This window comes from Bos indicus, chromosome 1 (genome assembly GCF_029378745.1).
Source record: "Bos indicus isolate NIAB-ARS_2022 breed Sahiwal x Tharparkar chromosome 1, NIAB-ARS_B.indTharparkar_mat_pri_1.0, whole genome shotgun sequence".
Lineage (NCBI taxonomy): Eukaryota > Metazoa > Chordata > Mammalia > Artiodactyla > Bovidae > Bos > Bos indicus.
This window is the reverse complement of record NC_091760.1, coordinates 84,586,574-84,606,123: the sequence shown is the minus strand read 5'-3', so window position 1 is coordinate 84,606,123 and position 19,550 is coordinate 84,586,574. Positions and strand designations below refer to the sequence as shown.

At 38.1% G+C, this 19,550-nt stretch overlaps 1 protein-coding gene across 3 annotated transcripts in view; it reads right to left on the bottom strand.

The window, feature by feature from the left end:
* MCCC1 (methylcrotonyl-CoA carboxylase subunit 1) overlaps nucleotides 1-19,550 on the bottom strand; it is a 58,912-nt gene that overhangs the window by 25,211 nt on the left and 14,151 nt on the right. For all 3 annotated transcript variants that reach the window (XM_019959114.2, XM_019959120.2, XM_070791266.1), the window contains 6 exons: nucleotides 11,832-11,953; nucleotides 11,244-11,391; nucleotides 11,034-11,155; nucleotides 7,128-7,239; nucleotides 3,715-3,796; nucleotides 1,858-1,985 (listed from right to left, as the gene is read on the bottom strand). In XM_019959114.2, the coding sequence (XP_019814673.2) occupies nucleotides 1,858-1,985; nucleotides 3,715-3,796; nucleotides 7,128-7,239; nucleotides 11,034-11,155; nucleotides 11,244-11,391; nucleotides 11,832-11,953 (714 nt within the window). The remainder of the gene's footprint in view (nucleotides 1-1,857; nucleotides 1,986-3,714; nucleotides 3,797-7,127; nucleotides 7,240-11,033; nucleotides 11,156-11,243; nucleotides 11,392-11,831; nucleotides 11,954-19,550) is intronic.

Sequence of the window (19,550 nt, the reverse complement as noted above, 5' to 3'; positions counted from 1 at the left end):
TATACTTTTTCTGTTTCAGGCATACTCAATTCTGGGTAAGTTTCTGTAACCTCTTAATGCATCAGAGAACAATGCCTGGCATACAGTAAATACTCGGTACGTGTTAGCTTTTATTTTTTCATTCCTATCCTTTATAATAAAATTCTCTGTAATATTTTGGTACGGAATTCTATTTGTTTTAGCATAAAAAGGAAAAGAACGACTATATGTTCATATTCTAAGATGTGATTTTATTTCTGACTATATAGTTCAATTTCAACCTGACTTATCTTTATCTGTTTCCCTCTGAAGTTGGCTTCTATCTGGACCCAGAAGAGACTGGCCCAACCATGTTTCTGAATACTTGGAAATCTATACCATCTGAGTTCACTCAGGCTTAGACATTGACTCTTTGGAATCCCTTGGACCTTGGACATTTCACCAGCCTCTCCTAACACTGCTAACCATCTGAGCCTGCAGCCAGGGTGCTCACATCACTGCACACGCACTCCAGGAAGCTAGTGACTCGAGAGAGAGGTCCTGGAGCTTGAACTCTTGATTCACCACATGGTGAGACCCACTGTTTTACCTCTGCTTGGAAGCCAGGTTCCCAAGTGTCTTGAACAGCATAAATAAGGTCCAGTGGCATCCCTAAGCTCTAGAAACCTTCCCCAGATAATGAAAGCCTATTTCTCTTTCTAGAGCTCTTACAGTTTCTCGACTTGCAGAAATAAATGCCTGCTGGTTCCCCCTCATATCCAAAAGCTTTCTTTTCCTTCATTCTTAGAAACACTTACTCCTTCATGATTTAAAAATCCTGAACTCTCCTGGTTACTACTCAAGAAAAATTATTTTCCTTGAATTCTGGAAACATAAGCACTCTTTCCAAAAGTTTCTAAACCCAATACAGTTTTCCTGACACTTACTAACACTTACTAGCCTGATGTGTAGCTCCTAAGGCTACAGAGGCCAGAAGAATCTTATGGCTCAATTAAAACCACCAATCATCCCCAAGGAAGCAGCAAAAGTAATGTTATATTATTGTCCACAGAAATTTTGCAAAGATAAAATTATCAAAATAATCAAGACTTTGGCATCACAACACTGAAAAAATAATCTAGATTCAGGCTATATAGTGAACAAAGAACTCTATAGAGATTAAGAACATTCATACTACTTAAAAACATTATTATATTAAAAAATAGACTGTAAAAATCTACTGTTTTTAATAAAGAGAACAAAACAGTCTAAGTTATTATCATTAATATTTGAAGCAATAAGCTTTGTAAAACTCTGATTTAGGCCTGTGAGGAGAAGCCGTAGATGTAATAGTTCAGTAGAATACAGTAGATGTGTCATAGAAATGTCAAAGTGCTTTGACATTTTTTAGACATTTATTCTAAATGGCCACACTCATCCCTTTATGGGCCATCAATAGTGTGTCAGAACTTGCACAGAGACCACTCTGTAAATCTGAACTGTTCCTTTAGCTCTTCATTCTCAACCCTTCCTTAGCTTATTTCACCTTGGCAAGCATCTATCCTGCCTCTAAACTCTAATGACGGCCTGGTCTTGAATAATGTAGCCTCAGGTAGAAGACAAGGCTTTGCGTTGAGACAATGTGGTCACAAGCAAGCCTCAGTGACAGCAGCTTACCTGTTGGCTGCCCCAAGTCTAAGGGGAAAAGATGGTAAGTGACAGATTAGAAATATGAGTCCTTAAAGTGCATCAAATGTAACATCACCATTAACCTCCCATTTTCCTATACTCATGACAACCACAAAGAATTGAACCCTTATCCAAAGTGACACCTTCTTTTAAGAGGCCAGAAGGGAACATATTCTCAACACTGATCTTTAACAGAAAAAATAGTCCCACCCTAAGTTGCCATTCCACCAAGTCAGTTCCTGTGATCATCTCGGTGACAGGATGTTCCACTTGCAGCCTTGTATTCATCTCCATAAAGTAGAAATTGTGCTTTGAGTCCATGATAAACTCCACGGTTCCTAAAATATAAAATACAGTGGTCACATTTCAACAGCATTTAGTCAATAGGAATCAAAATCTTTCACAAAAGATCATATCAAGTTTTATGCCTACCTTCACTGAATGGTAAACAGTTTGCTTTTCATGAAGAAAACATCTCACATTTTCCAGCAGCAAATGATTCTCAAAACTAGGGAGCCACATGAAATTTAACAATAGAAAAGTATATTTGGGGTTTTGAGCAAATGGCAAGCCCAAGTTATGAATCAGTCTCAGCTGTCATAGCAGTTAGAACATGATTGGACCATTACTGCTCCTATGCACCAAGTCCCTAGAAACCTCACACTCTGACATCCCATCTCACTCTAACTTCGTGGAGAAAAACACAACATTTTTTTTTTCTTCACTGTGGGCTTTGGAAATGTCTTTAAAAAAAGTCCTCCTTCTAGTGACCCACTGGGAGATTACTCAGTAAATAAACATTATGTTAATGTCTTCTTTTTTTTTTTTTATAGAAATTTTCCTTTGTTTTATTATTTTAAACATTTGAAACATTTATTGAGAAGAACTAAATAAAAGGAGAAATGTTCATGGGTAGGAAGACTCAACATTATCAAAACGTCAGTTCTTCCCAACTTGTCACATACATTATCAGGGAAATGCAAATTAAAACACTGAGATACACACCTATCAGAATGGCCATAGCCTGGAACACTGACACCACCAAATGCTGGTAAGGATGCAGGGCAACCGACACTCTCACACAAGCTGGTGTAAATGCAACATGGCACAGCCACTTTTGAACAGTTTGGTAGTTTCTTACAAAATCAAACATACTCTTACCCTGTGATCTAGCAATCATACTTCTTAGTATTTGCCCAGATGAACTGAAACTATGTCCACACAAAACCCTGTACATAGCTGTTTATAGTAGCTTTATTTATAATTCAGAAATGAGCTATCAAGCCATGAAAACATATGGAGGAAACTTAAATACATATTACTAAGTGAAAGAAGCCAATCTGAACAATGTGGAAAGGCTATGTACTATATGCTTCATTCTGGAAAAGACAAAACTATGGAGGCAATAAAACAATCAGTGATTGTCAGGGACTGGAGACAGGGAAGACTGAAGAGTCTATTTAGGGCACTGAAACTATTCTGTAAGACGCTACAATGGTGGATAAATGTGGGATGCAAGTCATTATCTATTTCTCCAAAGTCACAGAATGTACATCAAGAGTGAACCCAAACTGTAAACTATGGGCCCTGGGTGATAAAGATGTGTATACGCAGGTTCATTAGTTGTAACAAAAGCACTGTTCTGGTACAGGATATTGCTAGAGGAGGAGGCTGTGTGTGTAGGGGGACAGGGGGATGGGAACTCTCTGAACTTGCTGCTCAATTTTTCTCTGAACCTAAAACTGCTCTAAAAAAACTAAAGTTTACTAATTTTAAAAAATGCAAAAATTTCATTTTAATGATTTTATTTTAAAATAGGGTAGAAAATATCAAATAGCATTACATATAATTAGGCTAAGTACTGTTTAAATGATTTTTCCCCCAAATATACATGTATATAAACCAACATTTATGTTCACATACTGGATCCAAATGTAAAATGTATTTCTTAATGTGGATATAGTCAAAAGTTTGAAAGTCAGTGATTTAAAAACTATATATTTCATTTGCCTTTCAAAACACAAATAATTTTTCCTCCCCCTCTATTAGAAGCAAATCTTAACATACCTGCACCAACATAATTTACAGCTTTAGCAGCTCTGACTGCAGCTTCTCCGAGCTTTTTTCTTACTTCAGGTTTAATACCAGGCTATGAAAAAATATTTGAAATAAATTTCCATTAGTACTTTGTTCTACTAGAGGTTTCCATTAAGATTCAATGTTACATTTCTATGTTTCAAATACTACATTAAAGAGAAAATAAGGATAAATATCTATTTCATCATGAAATACTGTCTTATACCACAGTTCAACTGTCTGTATACCAAAGTATTCTATTAGTAATTTCTATGAATTGCAGATATTACTTAGTACCTACAAAATAACCATCTTTTTGGCTGCGCTTTTTGGCTTGTGCGATCTTAGCTCTCTTACCAGAGATAGAACCTGGGCCCTTGGAAGTGAAAGTGCAAAGTCCTAACTACTAGACCACCAGGGAATTCACCAAAATAACCTTCATGACCATGTGTTCACTTAAAATTACTTGTATCAATACTAAAACTTTGAACAATCTCTTTTTGTTTCAAGATAAATAAAACAATATGGGTCATATGCCCCAAAATTACTTTGGAATAAAGGTAAACCTTGAGATTGCAAGTTAATAAGAAATGTTCAAGGACTTCCCTGGTAGTCAGTGGTTAAGACTCTGCACTTCCACTTCAGGAGGTATGGGTTCAATCCCTGGTTGGGGAACTGAGATCCTGCATGGCACAGCCAAAAAAAAAAAAAAGGTTCATAAAAAGAAATGTATATCAAAAGTAGGCAAAACTTTTTAACATTGTTCAGTTGTGCTCAACAGATTTTTATTTATGCAATCACTGCTTGAAAATAAGCATTTATTGAAATTGTTGACATTTACTTCAGACAGTTGTGCTCATTTCACATGCTAATAAGGTTATGCTCAAAATCCTTCAGCTAGGCTACAACAGTACGCAAACTGAGAACTTCCAGATGTACAAGTTGGATTTAGAAAAGGTAGAGGAACCAGAGATCAGATTGCCAACATTCACTGGGTCATAGAAAAAGCAAGAGAATTCCAGAAAAACATCTACTTCTGCTTCATTGATTACTCTAAAGCCTTTAACTGTATGGATCACAACAAACTGTGGAAAATTCTTCAACAGATGGGAATACCAGACCACCTTACCTGCCTCCTGAGCAATGTGTATGAAGGTCAAGAAGCAACAGTTAGAACCAGACATGGAACAACAGACTGGTTCCATATTGGGAAAGGAGTACGTCAAGGCTGTATATTGTCACCCTATTTACTTAATTTATATGCAGACTGCTGCTGCTGCTGCTAAGTCGCTTCAGTCGTGTCCGACTCTGTGCGACCCCATAGACGGCAGCCCACCAGGCCCCCCCGTCCCTGGAATTCTCCAGGCAAGAACACTGGAGTGGGTTGCCATTTCCTTCTCCAATGCATGAAAGTGAAAAGTGAAAGTAAAGTCGCTCAGTCGTGCCCGACTCTTAGCGACCCCATGGACTGCAGCCAACCAGGCTCCTCCGTCCATGGGATTTTCCAGGCAAGAGTACTGGAGTTGGGTGCCACATCATGTGAAATGCTGGGCTGGATGAATAACCAGCTGGAATCCAGATTATCAGGAGAAATATTAACAATCTCAGATTTGCAGATGATACCACTCTAACAGCAGAAAATGAAGAGGAACTAAAGAGCCTTTTGATGAGGGTGAAAGAGGATAGTGAAAAAGCTGACTTAAAACTCAACATTCAAAAAACTAAGATCATGGCATTAAGTCCCATCACTTCATGGCAAATAAAAGGGGAAAAGTGGAAGCCGTGACAGATCTTATTTTGGAGGGCTCTAAAATCACTGCAGACGGTGACTGCAGCCATGTAATTAAAAGATGCTTGCTCCTTGGAAGGAAAGGACAAACTTAGCATATTAAAAAGCAGAGATGTTACTTTGCTGACAAAGGTCCATATAGCCAAAACTATGGTTTTTCTAGTAGTCATGTAAGGATGTGAAATTTGAACCATAAAGAAGGCTAAGTGCCAAAGAACTGATGCTTTCAAATTGTGATGCTGGAGAAGACTCTTGAGAGTCCCTTCCACTGCAAGAAGATCAAACCAGTCAATCCTAAAGGAAACCAACCCTGAATATTTATTGGAAGGACTGATGCTGAAGCTGAAGCTCCAATACTTCAGCCACCTGATACAAAGAGTGGACTCACTGGAAAAGACCCCGATGATGGGAAAGATTGAAGGCCAGAGGAGAAGGAGATGACAGAGGATGAGGTGGTTGGATAGCATCACCGACTCAAAAGGACATGAGTTTGAGCAAACTCTGGAAGATAGTAAAGGACAGGGAAGCCTGGTGTGCAGCAGTTCATAGGGTCTCAAAGAGTCAGACATGACTTAGTGACTGAACAACTTGAAACAGTACAATATATTCTGCAACAGAAATTAAAGTCTGAATATAGTATGAGAATAACAAACTGATTAACCAGAAACTTTAGATCCATGATCTTTTAGAAATACATATTTTAAAAAACTCATATATAACTTTGGACACAAAAGAGACCTATAGCAGTAGCAGGTTGCAAAGAAATGTAAATCCCAAAATAGGTAATTCTAGGAGTAGGCCATGACCCAGAAAACAAGCTGAGCCAATCAAGAGGTGGTCTCAAAGAGATGAAAACAATTCTAAAGGGGCAAAGTTGCCAAATAAGAGCAAATAGCTCTCCTATACAATAAAACCTTTAAGTTGGGAATACCATTAGTGTATTTAGGAACATCTGAAGTAGCAGTTAAGGAGTCTTCTTCAGAAAGAATACATTCAATTAACAAGACCGTTCCACTCCTCAAACATGCTGCTGCTGCTGCTGCTGCTGCTAAGTCGCTTTAGTCGTGTCCGACTCTGTGCGCCCCACAGATGGCAGCCCACCAGGCTCCCCTGTCCCTGGGATTCTCCAGGCAAGAACACTGGAGTGGGTTGCCATTTCCTTCTCCAATGCATGAAAGTGAAAAGTCAAAGTGAAGTCGCTCAGTCGTGTCCGACTCTAGCGACCTCATGGACTGCAGCCTACCAGGCTCCTCCATCCATGGGATTTTCCAGGCAAGAATACTGGAGTGGGGTGCCATTGACTTCTCTGTCAAACATCCTAGTTAATTACAATTTAAAATCTGAATGGAAACAGTAGCTGTTCACTGTAAGTCAGGTCCAAAGTGGATCAGAGCAGCTTTTCTAGACACTATCCAGAAGGATCCAAGTCCTAGTGTGCCCTCTGAACACCAATCTGCTCCTCACCCCCAGCACCACAGTGAAATCAGATTACTACTACTGGAGAGTGGCTGTTCAGCAGCACTTTGGGGGAGACACTAGCTTCACAGATTTCTGACATGAAAGTCTGGGGTTTACAATATAGAAAAGCTGACAAATTTCTTTACAAGATCCTTACCCCTGGGGCCTCTTCAATGATCTTCTGATGTCTTCTCTGTACACTACAGTCTCTTTCAAACAAGTACACGGCATTGCCATGGTGGTCACCAAACACCTGCACTTCTACATGCCTATTTAAAAACCCAATGAAAAGTCTCCATTTGTAGGTTAAACTTTCAAGAAAAAAAATTATATACATGGAATGAGTGAGAAATAAGAAAACTCAGAAAACACTGGAGACCATATCTATGACCTCACAGTAGGAGCAAGTAGCAAATGCAAGCTGACAAGGGAAAGACTGATAAATCTGACTATATCAAAATTACAAATTATAGCCACATGTCATGTATTCTCAAAAAGTCAGTGACAACATTTTTCTTAATGATTGGAGGATTTTTAAAAAGCAACTCTTATAGTCAGATTTTAAACTAAGGCAGACTGAAAATTACAAAGGCTTATCCATAGAAAGGTTAGGGAATAAATTTACATGGATCATTAGTTTTTTGGAACATATTAATATTAAATCAAAAAACAAAAAAAGGCACTTTAATGTTGAGTGTTGCTGCTGCTGCTAAGTCGCTTCAGCCGTGTCCAACTCTGCGCGACCCCATAGACGGCAGCCCACCAGGCTCCCCCGTCCCTGGGATTCTCCAGGCAAGAACACTGGAGTGGGTTGCCATTTCCTTCTCCAATGCATGAAAGTGAAAAGTGAACGTAAAGTCGCTCAGTCGTATCCGACTCTCAGTGACCCCAAGGAGCCTACCAGGCCCCTCCGTCCATGGGATTTTTCAGGCAAGAGTACTGGAGTGGGGTGCCATCGCCTTCTCTGAATGTTGAGTGTAACATAGTATAATTATCAGAAATCATATTAAGAGTAAATGCACCTAACATTTAAAAAGAAAGAAGGGTAACCCAGACCATTTGGTGAACATGAAAGCATCCTTCCCAGGAGATTCATTTTGATCCATTCACACTGTAGTTCATCTCACACATTCACCACTCTAATACAGAAATTATTTTTCAGTTGAATTTTCATTATTTAGTTGCTAAATTGTGTCTCACTCTCTTCCAGCCTGCCAAGCTCTTCTGCCCATGAGATTTCCCAGGCAAGAATACTGGAGTGGGTACGCATTTCCTACTCCAGGGGATCTTCCTGATTCAAGGATCAAACCTGCATCTCCTGTACTGGCAATTGAATTCTTTACCACTGAGCCACCAGGGAAGCCCTCGGTTGAGCTTTTAGAATAAAAAGTATCAAACATACAAGAAATTTTTTAAAAATCCAGAAAGTCTTATGATGTCCTATTGCAGCACAATGGCTCATTTCTGCTCCTTTTTGTTCACTTCATGAAACACTTCATTAAACAACTTGGAAGATATTTTTTTCCTTGATGTATCACTTCTACTGAATGTTCTATTTAAAAATGTCCCAATTTGTCCAACATATTCTCTTGACAAAATAATAGGAGCTGATTTCTTCCTTTTGGATTTGCCTCCTTGATCTTTCCTGTTTTTATTTACTCGTAAGCTACCAACACCAAACTCATTCTTGCTATCCTTATTTTGAATAATCTCATCTGTGAGATTAATTAAGAATCAAAAGCCCAAGAGATTCTATTTTCCCCCTAGTATTCTTCCTTTCATTATAGAGATCCAAGTCCCTGACTTTACCACATCCACTGACTCCCCCTTATCCTTTAGCTGTTCCAGGAAAGGAGACACTAGAGCAGGAACTCCAAGTTCCGAAAGGAACACTTGAGGCCACACCAAGAGCACAGAACAGCTCTTTTCTGACTTTTCAGAAATTGGAAACATTTTCCCTTGGCTCTTCCCTCTGAGGATCTGTGTTCTGTTAGGATTCCTACAGTTGTCAAATCACTCTTGTTAATTCCCTTTTTCTGATGATCATTTTCTGTGTTGTTTTATCTAACGCAGAGATTCTGGAACACCGTGTCTGAGAACCAGGAAGTGCATTAAATCCCAGTCACTCCAATTCAGGCGTTGCCGGGGTCTGGCTAGTTACACGATGTAGCTGGTTTCTAGTAGGAATGCCTTGGTATTTTCTAAGAGTTCTAAAGTTTTTATTTTCCTATTTATACTTTTAATCCATCTAGAATATATACTGAATATAAAGTGAGAAAGGAGTCTGATTTTGTTTTTAGATAAAATAGTACACTTTGAAGACTGTTACGTATCGCAACCTTTCAAATAAAAGCTCAATAGTTCTAATCAGATATATAATACATTTTGATTTCTACTTTTCTCAGTTATTGGCACCACATTCTTCTGGCCCTCCCTTAATTCAACAGATAATTATTTAGCAGAATACAAAATAGTGTGATTATCATGATATTGAAATGTTATTACTAGAAAATACAGAAGACAAATATGTAGAAATGCTAATACTTATAATGATTTTGTTTTCCATCTCTTGTATCTTTCAAGTTTGTAATGTATTCATATTACTTTTCCTGATGCCTATCATGAAGAAAATATTTTGAGACTGACTTTTTTTAAACTGCCACATTCTAAATGAATTTAATTTACTGTGCCATGTTCAGGGACAATTCTAAATTTTGTAAGGCTTGAAACAAAAACAATTTGGGAGCCCACTTTAAGAAAAGTACAAAAAATAGGTATAGAATCTTCAAAGATGCCCATACAAGAGATGGGACTGAAGCTTTAGCTCATCATCTTCAAGGTAAATCTCTCTCTGGTTATTGTTACAAAATGAATTATTCTTGATAAAGTCACTTTTGACTTACAGGTTTATATATGTGTGTGTCTATATATTTAACACAAAATCTATGAAACAAGAAGCTTTTACAATCAGTATCTTATTTTAAGCAATACATATGAAAATAAAATTTCTAATAAAATAAATTAGAAATGCACATGGTATTTGCTATAGTGGTGCCCAGAGAAGCAGTTTAGTGTGGTCACTGGGAGTGTGAATTCCAGAGTCAAATTGCCTGGGTTCAAATCTCAGCTTCACCAATTCCTAACTGGGAGACCTCAGGCAATTCAGCTGACCACTCTGCTGCTCAGTATATTCACCTGAAAAAAAGAGAACAAGGCCTACCTAATGGGACTGTTGCAGGAATTAGATTACAAATGGAAGGACAGCAAGATTACTACTTGTTTCCATGGTGGCTCAGTGGTAAAGGATCCGCCTGCAATGCAGGAGACCCAGGTTCGAACTCTGGCTTGGGAAGATCCTCTGGAAAAGGGAATGGCAACCCACTCCAGTATTCTTGCCTGGAGAATCCCCATGGACATCCACAGGGTTGCAAAGAGTCTTAGAAATATACTAAGATTACTACTTAGTATATGTAAAATACTTAAACTCTGGCACATGGTTAAATGCAAAATAAGGGCAAGCTATTAGGATTATTTGTTAACATATTACTTATAATTACAATTCAAGTTGGGTAACTATTTCCATTTTCTGAACATCTCAGATCATGCTTACAGAGTTCTGTAATATAAAGCTTAACTTCTTACAAGAATTTTACTTTGAAAAGACTAAATTCCATCAACAAGAAATGCAATGAATGAATTAATGCTACATCTTTATCATGGAACCAATAAACATCCAATAAAAATAATGAGGTATATCTACATTTACTGACAGAGAAAGATGTCTACCATATAATACTAGCATATATTACTAAGGTTCTATTTACTGTTCTTCTGTATGTATCTTGTATTCTGTGTGTCTATGTATAAATGTTTCTATTCATGTAGAAAATGCCTGGAGGAATGCATACCTTAATATAGGTCGAGTGGGACTGAGGAACTTAATGTATTTTCTGTTATACTTAATGTATTTTCACGTACTCTTGGAACTTTCTATTTTACATAATGTGCTTGCATTTCTAACTTAATTTTAAAATTTGAGTCAGAATAAAAGAGCTGAAGCTACCTTGGTGTGTCCACAAACTTCTCAATCAGCATGGCATCATCATTGAAAGACTTCTTAGCTTCTCTCCGTGCTGATTCTAACTGCTCTTGAAATTCTTTTTCAGATCTAACGATCCTCATACCCTAAGATGGAAAGATAGTTATGTCTACAGCATAAGTAAAACAACTTAGACTAGTCCAAAACAGAAAATACAAGCACGCACAACCTTACTTTTCCTCCTCCGCCACGGACGGCTTTAATCATGACGGGGTAACCGATTGTCCTAGCGTGCTCTTTCAGGCATTGGTCTGACTGGTCCTCCCCGTGATAACCCTCCACCACAGGCACTCCAGCAGCAGCCATGATGGATTTGGATGTGCTTTAGAATAAAAAAATCAATATGCTCCAAAGCTATGAATTATTTCATACAAGAAAAACACAAATACCGCTGAGTCTATAAAATACAATGGAACTTTAAAAAGAAAACACTTCATAGGAAAGAAAGGACTATAGTCTGAGACAACTAATATTAATACAATTGTTAAAATATCTACTAGTTTTCTCAATCCAGTTTTCATATCGTAGTTCATTCCATCCTGTTTTTTAATCCCCAAAAACTGATCAACATATTGATTACCAACAAAAATTATTATACTTGATACTTGAATATTTTCTGTAATGCATTGTAGTGGCATACACGTAAGTTATGCCTATGATGACGTAAAGATATATTAACCTATTACCTAGGTCTATTGTAGGTAAAATAAACCATTTCAATTAACCTTCTTATGGCCATATTTAAAAGATATAAACTCATACCTCTTTATACCCATGTCTCTAATTGCTGATGAAGGAGGACCTACAAAAATAATTCCTTCTTGCTTACACAGTTCGGCAAATTCCATGTTTTCTGAGAGAAAGCCATATCCTGGATGGATAGCCTAGAAGGGAGAAATGAATAGATAAGCTTTTAGTGCTCCCCTGGCAGACCGTGATACGGGTGATGGCATCTCCCTCTGGGGAGGCCTCTCCCTACGCTGTTGATAGGTACATATGGTCTCTATCAGAATATGTTTCCAAAGAGACGTCTGAACTTTATTTTTCTAATATATTTTTTAATTGAAGCATATTTGACTTACAATTGAATTTTCATACTAAAGTTCTGAAGCCTTACCTGAAACAGAAAAACCAATATTTCTTTTTATTGTGGTAATATATCAAATTTACCATTTTAACCACTTTCAGTATATAGTCAGTGGCATTAAGTACACTCACAATGTTGTGCAACCATCACCATCATCCATCAACCCCCAAATTCTATACCTATTAAATAATAATTTCCCATTCCCTGATAACCTCTATTTTATTTTCCATCTTTCCTGTACCTGATAAAAGGGAATCAAACAATATTTGTCTGTCTGTCTCTGGCTTATTTTATTTAGCATGCTATTTTCAAGTATTAGAATGTCATTCCTTTCTATGGCTGCATAATGGCCCACTGCAGTTATAGTCTACATTTTATTCATCCACGCATCTGTTGATAGACATGAGGACTGCTTTCACCTTTTGGTTTCTGTGAATAATGCTGCTATGAACGTTAGTATACAAGTATCCTGCTTTAAATTCAGGTATATACGAAATGTCACGGAATATTTGCAGTTAGGAGTAAAGAACTTCAGGGTGGTAAGGCAGGTGAGGGGCGGTTTGCTCTCTCTACAAAGCTGACCTAGAACCGAAACCGTGTGCCCAAAAGTTGCAAAGAGCACCCTTACACAATACTAACTCATTTAGCTTCAGGTCACTATCTGCTGATGCTGCCTTTCCAGAAAAAAAGCTAAGAATCAAACAAAAAGTCATATAGTCAAACAGTATTAAAGTCTGTATATACTTCAGTGAAAAAGGACCCTCTTAGATTTTAACCTAATCACTTGCAACTTACTCAGAGTTTTAAGAAATGTACTTGACTGTCTTATCCCACAGAGGAGGAAAATCAGTAACTGAATGACAGCAAGATTTCTAAGAGAAACATGCTGACAGTGAAAAGGGACAAAAGAGAGGAGAGTAAAAAGTGGAACAGGCTTATGTGGTTTAGCAAGGAGTAAGGCAACTCTCCAACTTCAATAGTCCTGAGGGCATTTCTGTCCTTTTAAAATAATAATTAAGTACATATAATTATAACCAAGAGAATGTGAAAAGAAAAAAGCTTATCCAACCCTATTTCAAAACAGTCCAAAGAACCTTTCAAAATAAAAGGGGTAAGCTTTAGACGTCTGGGAAACTCCTGTGACTAGAAAAACCCACATCTTAGTAACAGCACATAGCAATATGCTAGATACTGAATACAAATAATCACATTTTGATGTCAGCTCAGAGTTTTGTTCCTTTTAAACCAAAGTTCAATTTTAGTCATTTTATATGAAATGTCAAATATTATTTATGTTAGGCAAAGTAAAACAGGTCTACATGCCAGTCCTATCGGATTTTTTAACAGCTTTTTTAAAGGTAGAATTTACAATATGAAACATTCACCCATTGACAGTCTGATGAATCAAGCACATTTATGTAACTGTGCTGTCACTGGACTGTGACTATACCCCAGCTTCAGGACACTTCTACCAGAATTCCCATATGCCCATTTGCATAAATGATGAATCCTTGCTCATAGAACCAGGCAACCACTGACTTGCTTCTTTCTATATAATTTTACCTCTTTTAGAAGACTCATATAATGGAACCATATAGTCTACAATTTTATATGTCTGGCTTAAACTTATTATAATTTTCTGTGGTTCACCAGCAAAAAGAAAAATAAAGAGTACTGGTGCATACCACAACATGGATATATATACCACTTTTATTTACAGACTATATGGCTATATCACATTAAAAAAAATAATTTTATTTATTTTTATTTAATTTTTGGCTGCACTGAGTCTTCGCTGCTGCCTGGGCTTGTCTCTCGTGGTGAGCAGGGGCTACTCTCTAGTTGCGGTGCACAGACTTCTCACTGCAGTGGCTTCTCTTGTTGCTGAGCACAGGCTCTAGGCACATGGGCTTCAGTAGTCGTGGCCACGTGCTCAGTGGTTTCGGCTGCCAGGCTCTGGAACACAGGCGTAGCTGCTTCCCAGCATGTGGGATCTTCTTGACCAGGGATTGAACCTGTGTCTCCTATATTGGCAGGCAGATTCTTTACCACTGAGCTACCAGGGAAGCCCACACATTTTGTTTTTTATTAATTTGGATTTTTCTCAGTTTTTTGCTGTTATGATTAATGCTATTATAAACATGCATGTATAGGTCTTTAATTTTTCTCAGAAATGTTTCATAGTTTTCAGTAGATAGGTCTTAAACTTTTTTACTAAGTATTTGATTTTCATTGATGTTATTGCAAATACAACTGCTTCCTTAATTTCATTTTCTGTGTTTGCTGCTAGCTTCCCTTCTTTTGGAACTACCTACCTAATTCAACAGAACCCTGATTAACTAGATAAATACTCTCTCTTTGTAACTAAGAAGAAAAGCAGCTGTCTCTTTGCAAACAATAATGTTCAAACACATTATGGGAATGGCCTCAAGGAATTTAACTAATTTCATTTAGGGTGAACACTAAGGTATACAAACCACAGTATCCTCGAGCATTTGAATGGATTAAAAAGGAAATCTAACAATGCTACCACTACCAGTGGGCTAATTTCCTGGCCATCAGGCAAGCGTTTAGCTGCCGATTCACTCTGGTGCAACACAGGATTGCAAGTCTTTTTAGACTGTTCATCCTTTGGTAATAAGACACCTTTAACACAAAAGACAGAAAACTGGTATCATCTCCTACCCTTAAATCTCTGCCAAAATAATTCCTTCCATGTTTACAGTTAGTGTCTATTCTGCGCTGTGCTTGTTCAAGCATATGCATAGATACAAAGTTGTTGTTGTTATTATTGGTTCTGTCTTCAGCAAAATTGAGATGTGTCTGCTTTCCACGGTGGAGCAGACAATTCATAATCCTCAAATTATTTTTTTGTGTGTGTATGATTTTGAAATGTCTCTAATAAAGTTATTTATTCCTGGTGGCACATTAAAAGAAACTGGAGCACTTTCACAAAACATTCGTGTTTAGGAGCTAATCCAGGTAACCAAGGGGATGGGTGAGGCCTGGCAAAAGCTTTTCACTAAATAATAATATACTTACAAAAAAGTAAGTAAGTCGCTCAGTCGTGTCTGACTCTTTGCAACCCCATGGACTATACAGTCCATGGAATTCTCCAGGCCAGAATACTAGAGGGGGTAGCTGGTCCCTTCTCCAGGGGATCTTCCCAACCCAGGGATCAAACCTAGGTCTCCTACATTGCAGGCGGATTCTTTACCAGCTGAGCCACAAGGGAAGCCCCTTTACAAAAAAATGCACATTGTAAGTATATAGCTTTTTTAAACATAGTTTTCATAAACACTCAGTTCAAGAAAAAAATAATCATCAACATTCCATCAGAGGGCAGAAAGCTCTATTCCAGGTAATTTTAGGTCCCGCCCAAGGTACTACCATCAACATTTTCTTTAAAAGGCTCCTCAGTGGTTCTAATCTTCAGCCAGAGCTTACTACTACTACCACTTTCCCAGCCACAGGAGACCTGAGACAATTGACAATCAAGAGGACCAGTCTAATGAGCATGCTTACCATTATATCTTCTAGATTCTCTCAATACAGCCATGTCACAGAACAAATTACCAGAAATTTAGCTCATCAGTAAATTTTATAGTGTCTATAAAAATGCCTATGTCAAAATGGCCACATTTAGAATTCTACATGGAAACACAAAAGACTTCAAATAGCCAAAACAATTTTAAGAACAGAGCTAGAGGAACCACACTCTCTGACTTCAGACTATACTACAAAGCTATAGTAGTCAAAGCAGTATGGTACTGGTATAAAAACAGACATACATCAATGCAACAGGATAGAGCCCAGAAAAAAAAAATCCACATACCTATGTTCAATCTACAACAAAGAAGGCAAAAATATACAATGGAGAAAAGACAGTCTCTTTATTATTAAAAGACCACTCTCAATAAGTGGTACATATACAGCCACATGTAAAAGAATAAAATTAGAACATTCTCTAACATTATATACAAAGATAAACTCAAAATGGATTAAAGACCTAAATGTAAGACCAGATATTATAAAACTCCTAGAGGAAAACACAGGCAGAACACACTTTGACATAAATTGCAACAATATATATTTTTTTGACCAGTCTCCTAAAGAATAGGAAATAAAAGCAAAAATAAACAAAAGGAACCACATTAAACTTAAAAGCTTTTGGTCAGCAAAGTAAACCATTGCCAAAACTAAAACACAATCTACTGAATGGGAGAAAATGTTTGCAAATGATATGACTGATAAGGGATTAATATGCAACATATAAACAATTCATACAATTCAACATCAAAAAAACAAACAACCTGATTAAAAAATGGGCAGAAGAACCCAATGGACATTTCTCCAAAAAGGAAGTGCAGATGGCCAACAGGCACATGAAAAGATGCTCAACATCACTAATTAACAGGGAAATGCAAATCAAAACTACAATGAGATATCATCTCACAACTGTCAGAGGGCTACCATCAAAAAGAACAGAAATAATAAATGCTGGTAAGGATATGGGCAAAACGGGATACTTCTGCACTGTTGGTGGGAATGTAAATTGGTGCAGCCACTATGGAGGCTTCTCAAAAATCTGAAAAGAGAACTACCATAAACCCAGCAATTCTACTGGGTTCACAGAAGCATTATTTACAATTGCTAGGATCTGCAAGCAACCCAAATGCCCATCAATAGACGAATGGATAAAGAAGATCTGGTATATGTACACAATGGAATACTACCCAGCCATAAAAAAGAATGAAATTTTGCCATTTGCAGCAACATGAATGGACTTGGAAGGCATTATGTTAAGTAAAATAAATCTGACAGAGAAAGACAAATATGATGTCACTTATATGAGGAATCTAAAAAATACAACAAACTAGTGAAGACAACAAAAAAGAAACAGGGAATTCCCGGGCAGTCCAGTGGTTAGGACTCAGTACTCTCACTGCCAGGGTCGCAGGTTCAATCTCTGCCCAGGAAACTAAGACGCTGCAAGCTACGCTGCATGACCAGGAAAAAAAAAGGCAGACTCACAGATACATAGAACTACCAGTGCAGAGAGGGCAAAACGGAGGGGCAAAATAGGGGGAGGAGACTAAGCGGTATAAACCATTTCGTATAAAATAAGCTACAAGAATATATTCTACAACACGGGGAATATAGCCAATACTTTGTAATAACTGCAAGTGAAATGTATCCTTTAAAAACTGTATAAAAATTTAAAAAAGAATTCTACATCTTTTGCAAACTTCTTTCAATATCACTGCTAAGTCGCTTCAGTCGTGTCCGACTCTGTGTGACCCCATAGACGGCAGCCCACCAGGCTCCTCTGTCCCTGGGATTCTCCAGGCAAGAATACTGGAGCAGGTTGCCATTTCGTTCTCCAGTGCATGAAAGTGAAAAGTGAAAGTGAAGTCGCTCAGTCGCTACGCACACGTTATTCAATGTCTTTTATTAAAACAATCAATATGATTCTTGCCAAAGTGAGGGCAAGGTTTGCTCCCCTAATTGGCAAATAGCCTTTTAGTGAAGAACCCTGTGGGCTTCCCAGGTGGCCCTAGGGGAAAAGTACCTGCCTGCCAATGCAGGAGATGTAAGAGACACAGGTTTGCTCCCTGGGTCAGGAACATCCCCTGGAGGAGGACATGGCAACCCACTCCAGTATTCTTGCCTGGAGAAACCCATGGACAGAGAAGCCTGGCAAGCTACAGTCCATAGGGTCACAAAGAGTTAGATGTGACTTAGCATGAACGCAAGCAAGCAAAGAGCCCTGTAAATTGTAACCTACCAAACTTCCTTTTTGATCAGGCAGCTTTCTCTGGCCTAAGTTTTCTGACTTAATTCCAATCACTATGCCCCAGTAATAGTCCCATATTACTTATTTCTTGCTTTTACTCTTAACCACTATCTGTAATGCTTACAATTCACCTCAAATCTTAAATATCCAGGCAAAATGTATGAAGATTATTTGTGTTACTGTAACACTATTTGCATATTGAAAAGCAGAGACATTACTTTGCCAACAAAGGTCCATCTAGTCAAGGCTATGGTTTTTCCAGTGGTCATGTATGGATGTGAGAGTTGGACTGTGAAGAAAGCTGAGCACTGAAGAATTGATGCTTCTGAACTGTGGTGTTGGAGAAGACTCTTGAGAGTCCCTTGGACTGCAAGGAGATCCAACCAGTCCATCCTAAAGGAGATCACCCCTGAGTGTTCTTTGGAAGGAATGATGATAAAGCTGAAACTCCGGTACTCTGGCCACCTCATGCGAAGAGTTGACACATTGGAAAAGACTCTGATGCTGGGAGGGATTGGGGGCAGGAGGAGAAGGGGACGACAAAGGATGAGATGGCTGGATGGCATCACTGACTCGATGGACGTGAGTTTGAGTGAACTCTGGGAGTTGGTGATGGACAGGGAGGCCTGGTGTGCTGCGATTCATGGGGTCGCAAAGAGCCAGACACGACTGAGCGACTGAACTGAACTGAACACTATTTGTGTTCTCACAGCATCTAACGTAATACTAATCCAGATAGATACCACGTTGACAAACTCCCCAGAATTAACATATGATACATTTGCTATAGAGTCATTACTTACACTGAAAAATGGTCTCAGTGAACTGCCATTAAAAAGGAAAAGGATTTTCACTTCTTTGATTAGAAAGCAAAGATAAAATAAGGAAGCTGACTGGCTTACAAGAAGTTATTTTTGAAACTTCTGATTAAACAACACCTTCCTCTTTCCTAAAATGCCAGACAAGGTCTATTAAATAGGAGCTGAGAGTCAGGAAACTTTTGTTTAATTCTTTCTCTTTCATTGATGAGACAAGTTTTGCTTTCAAAGCACCTGGGGACCTTGGGGGAAAAATGCAAATTACGCATAAAAATGTAAATTATACCTGGCTAGGAGTGAGGCCTAAGAACCTATATTTCAACCAAATGATGCCATGGACCACACTTTGAGTAGTGAGACTGGATGATTTTGGGTATCATGTATCTTGCGCATTAGATTTTACGTTTGTAAAATGGTGGTAATAATACTGTATCGTGGAAGCTCAAACACGTAATAGATACAAAGTGACAATTACGTTACAGTGCCTGGATTCCTAAGGGCCTTTTACTCCAACTGATAATTAAAAAGTTTTAGAAACAAGCAAATTTTAAATATCTGTGTTTATAAATTAATGCCTACATTGTTCAGTCTAGAAACTCTGATTCTAAAGAAGAGAACACTGATGCAGAAACACATAAATACAAAACAACTGCATATATTCATTAATTCAAATTAATGACTCCCTGTGCCAGGTAACAGGAATGTTGGGAGGTAGAGAAAAAAGTCTCAAATGTGGGTTCTTGTTTTAAGCGGAGCACAGTGGAGTCAAGAAGTCGTGA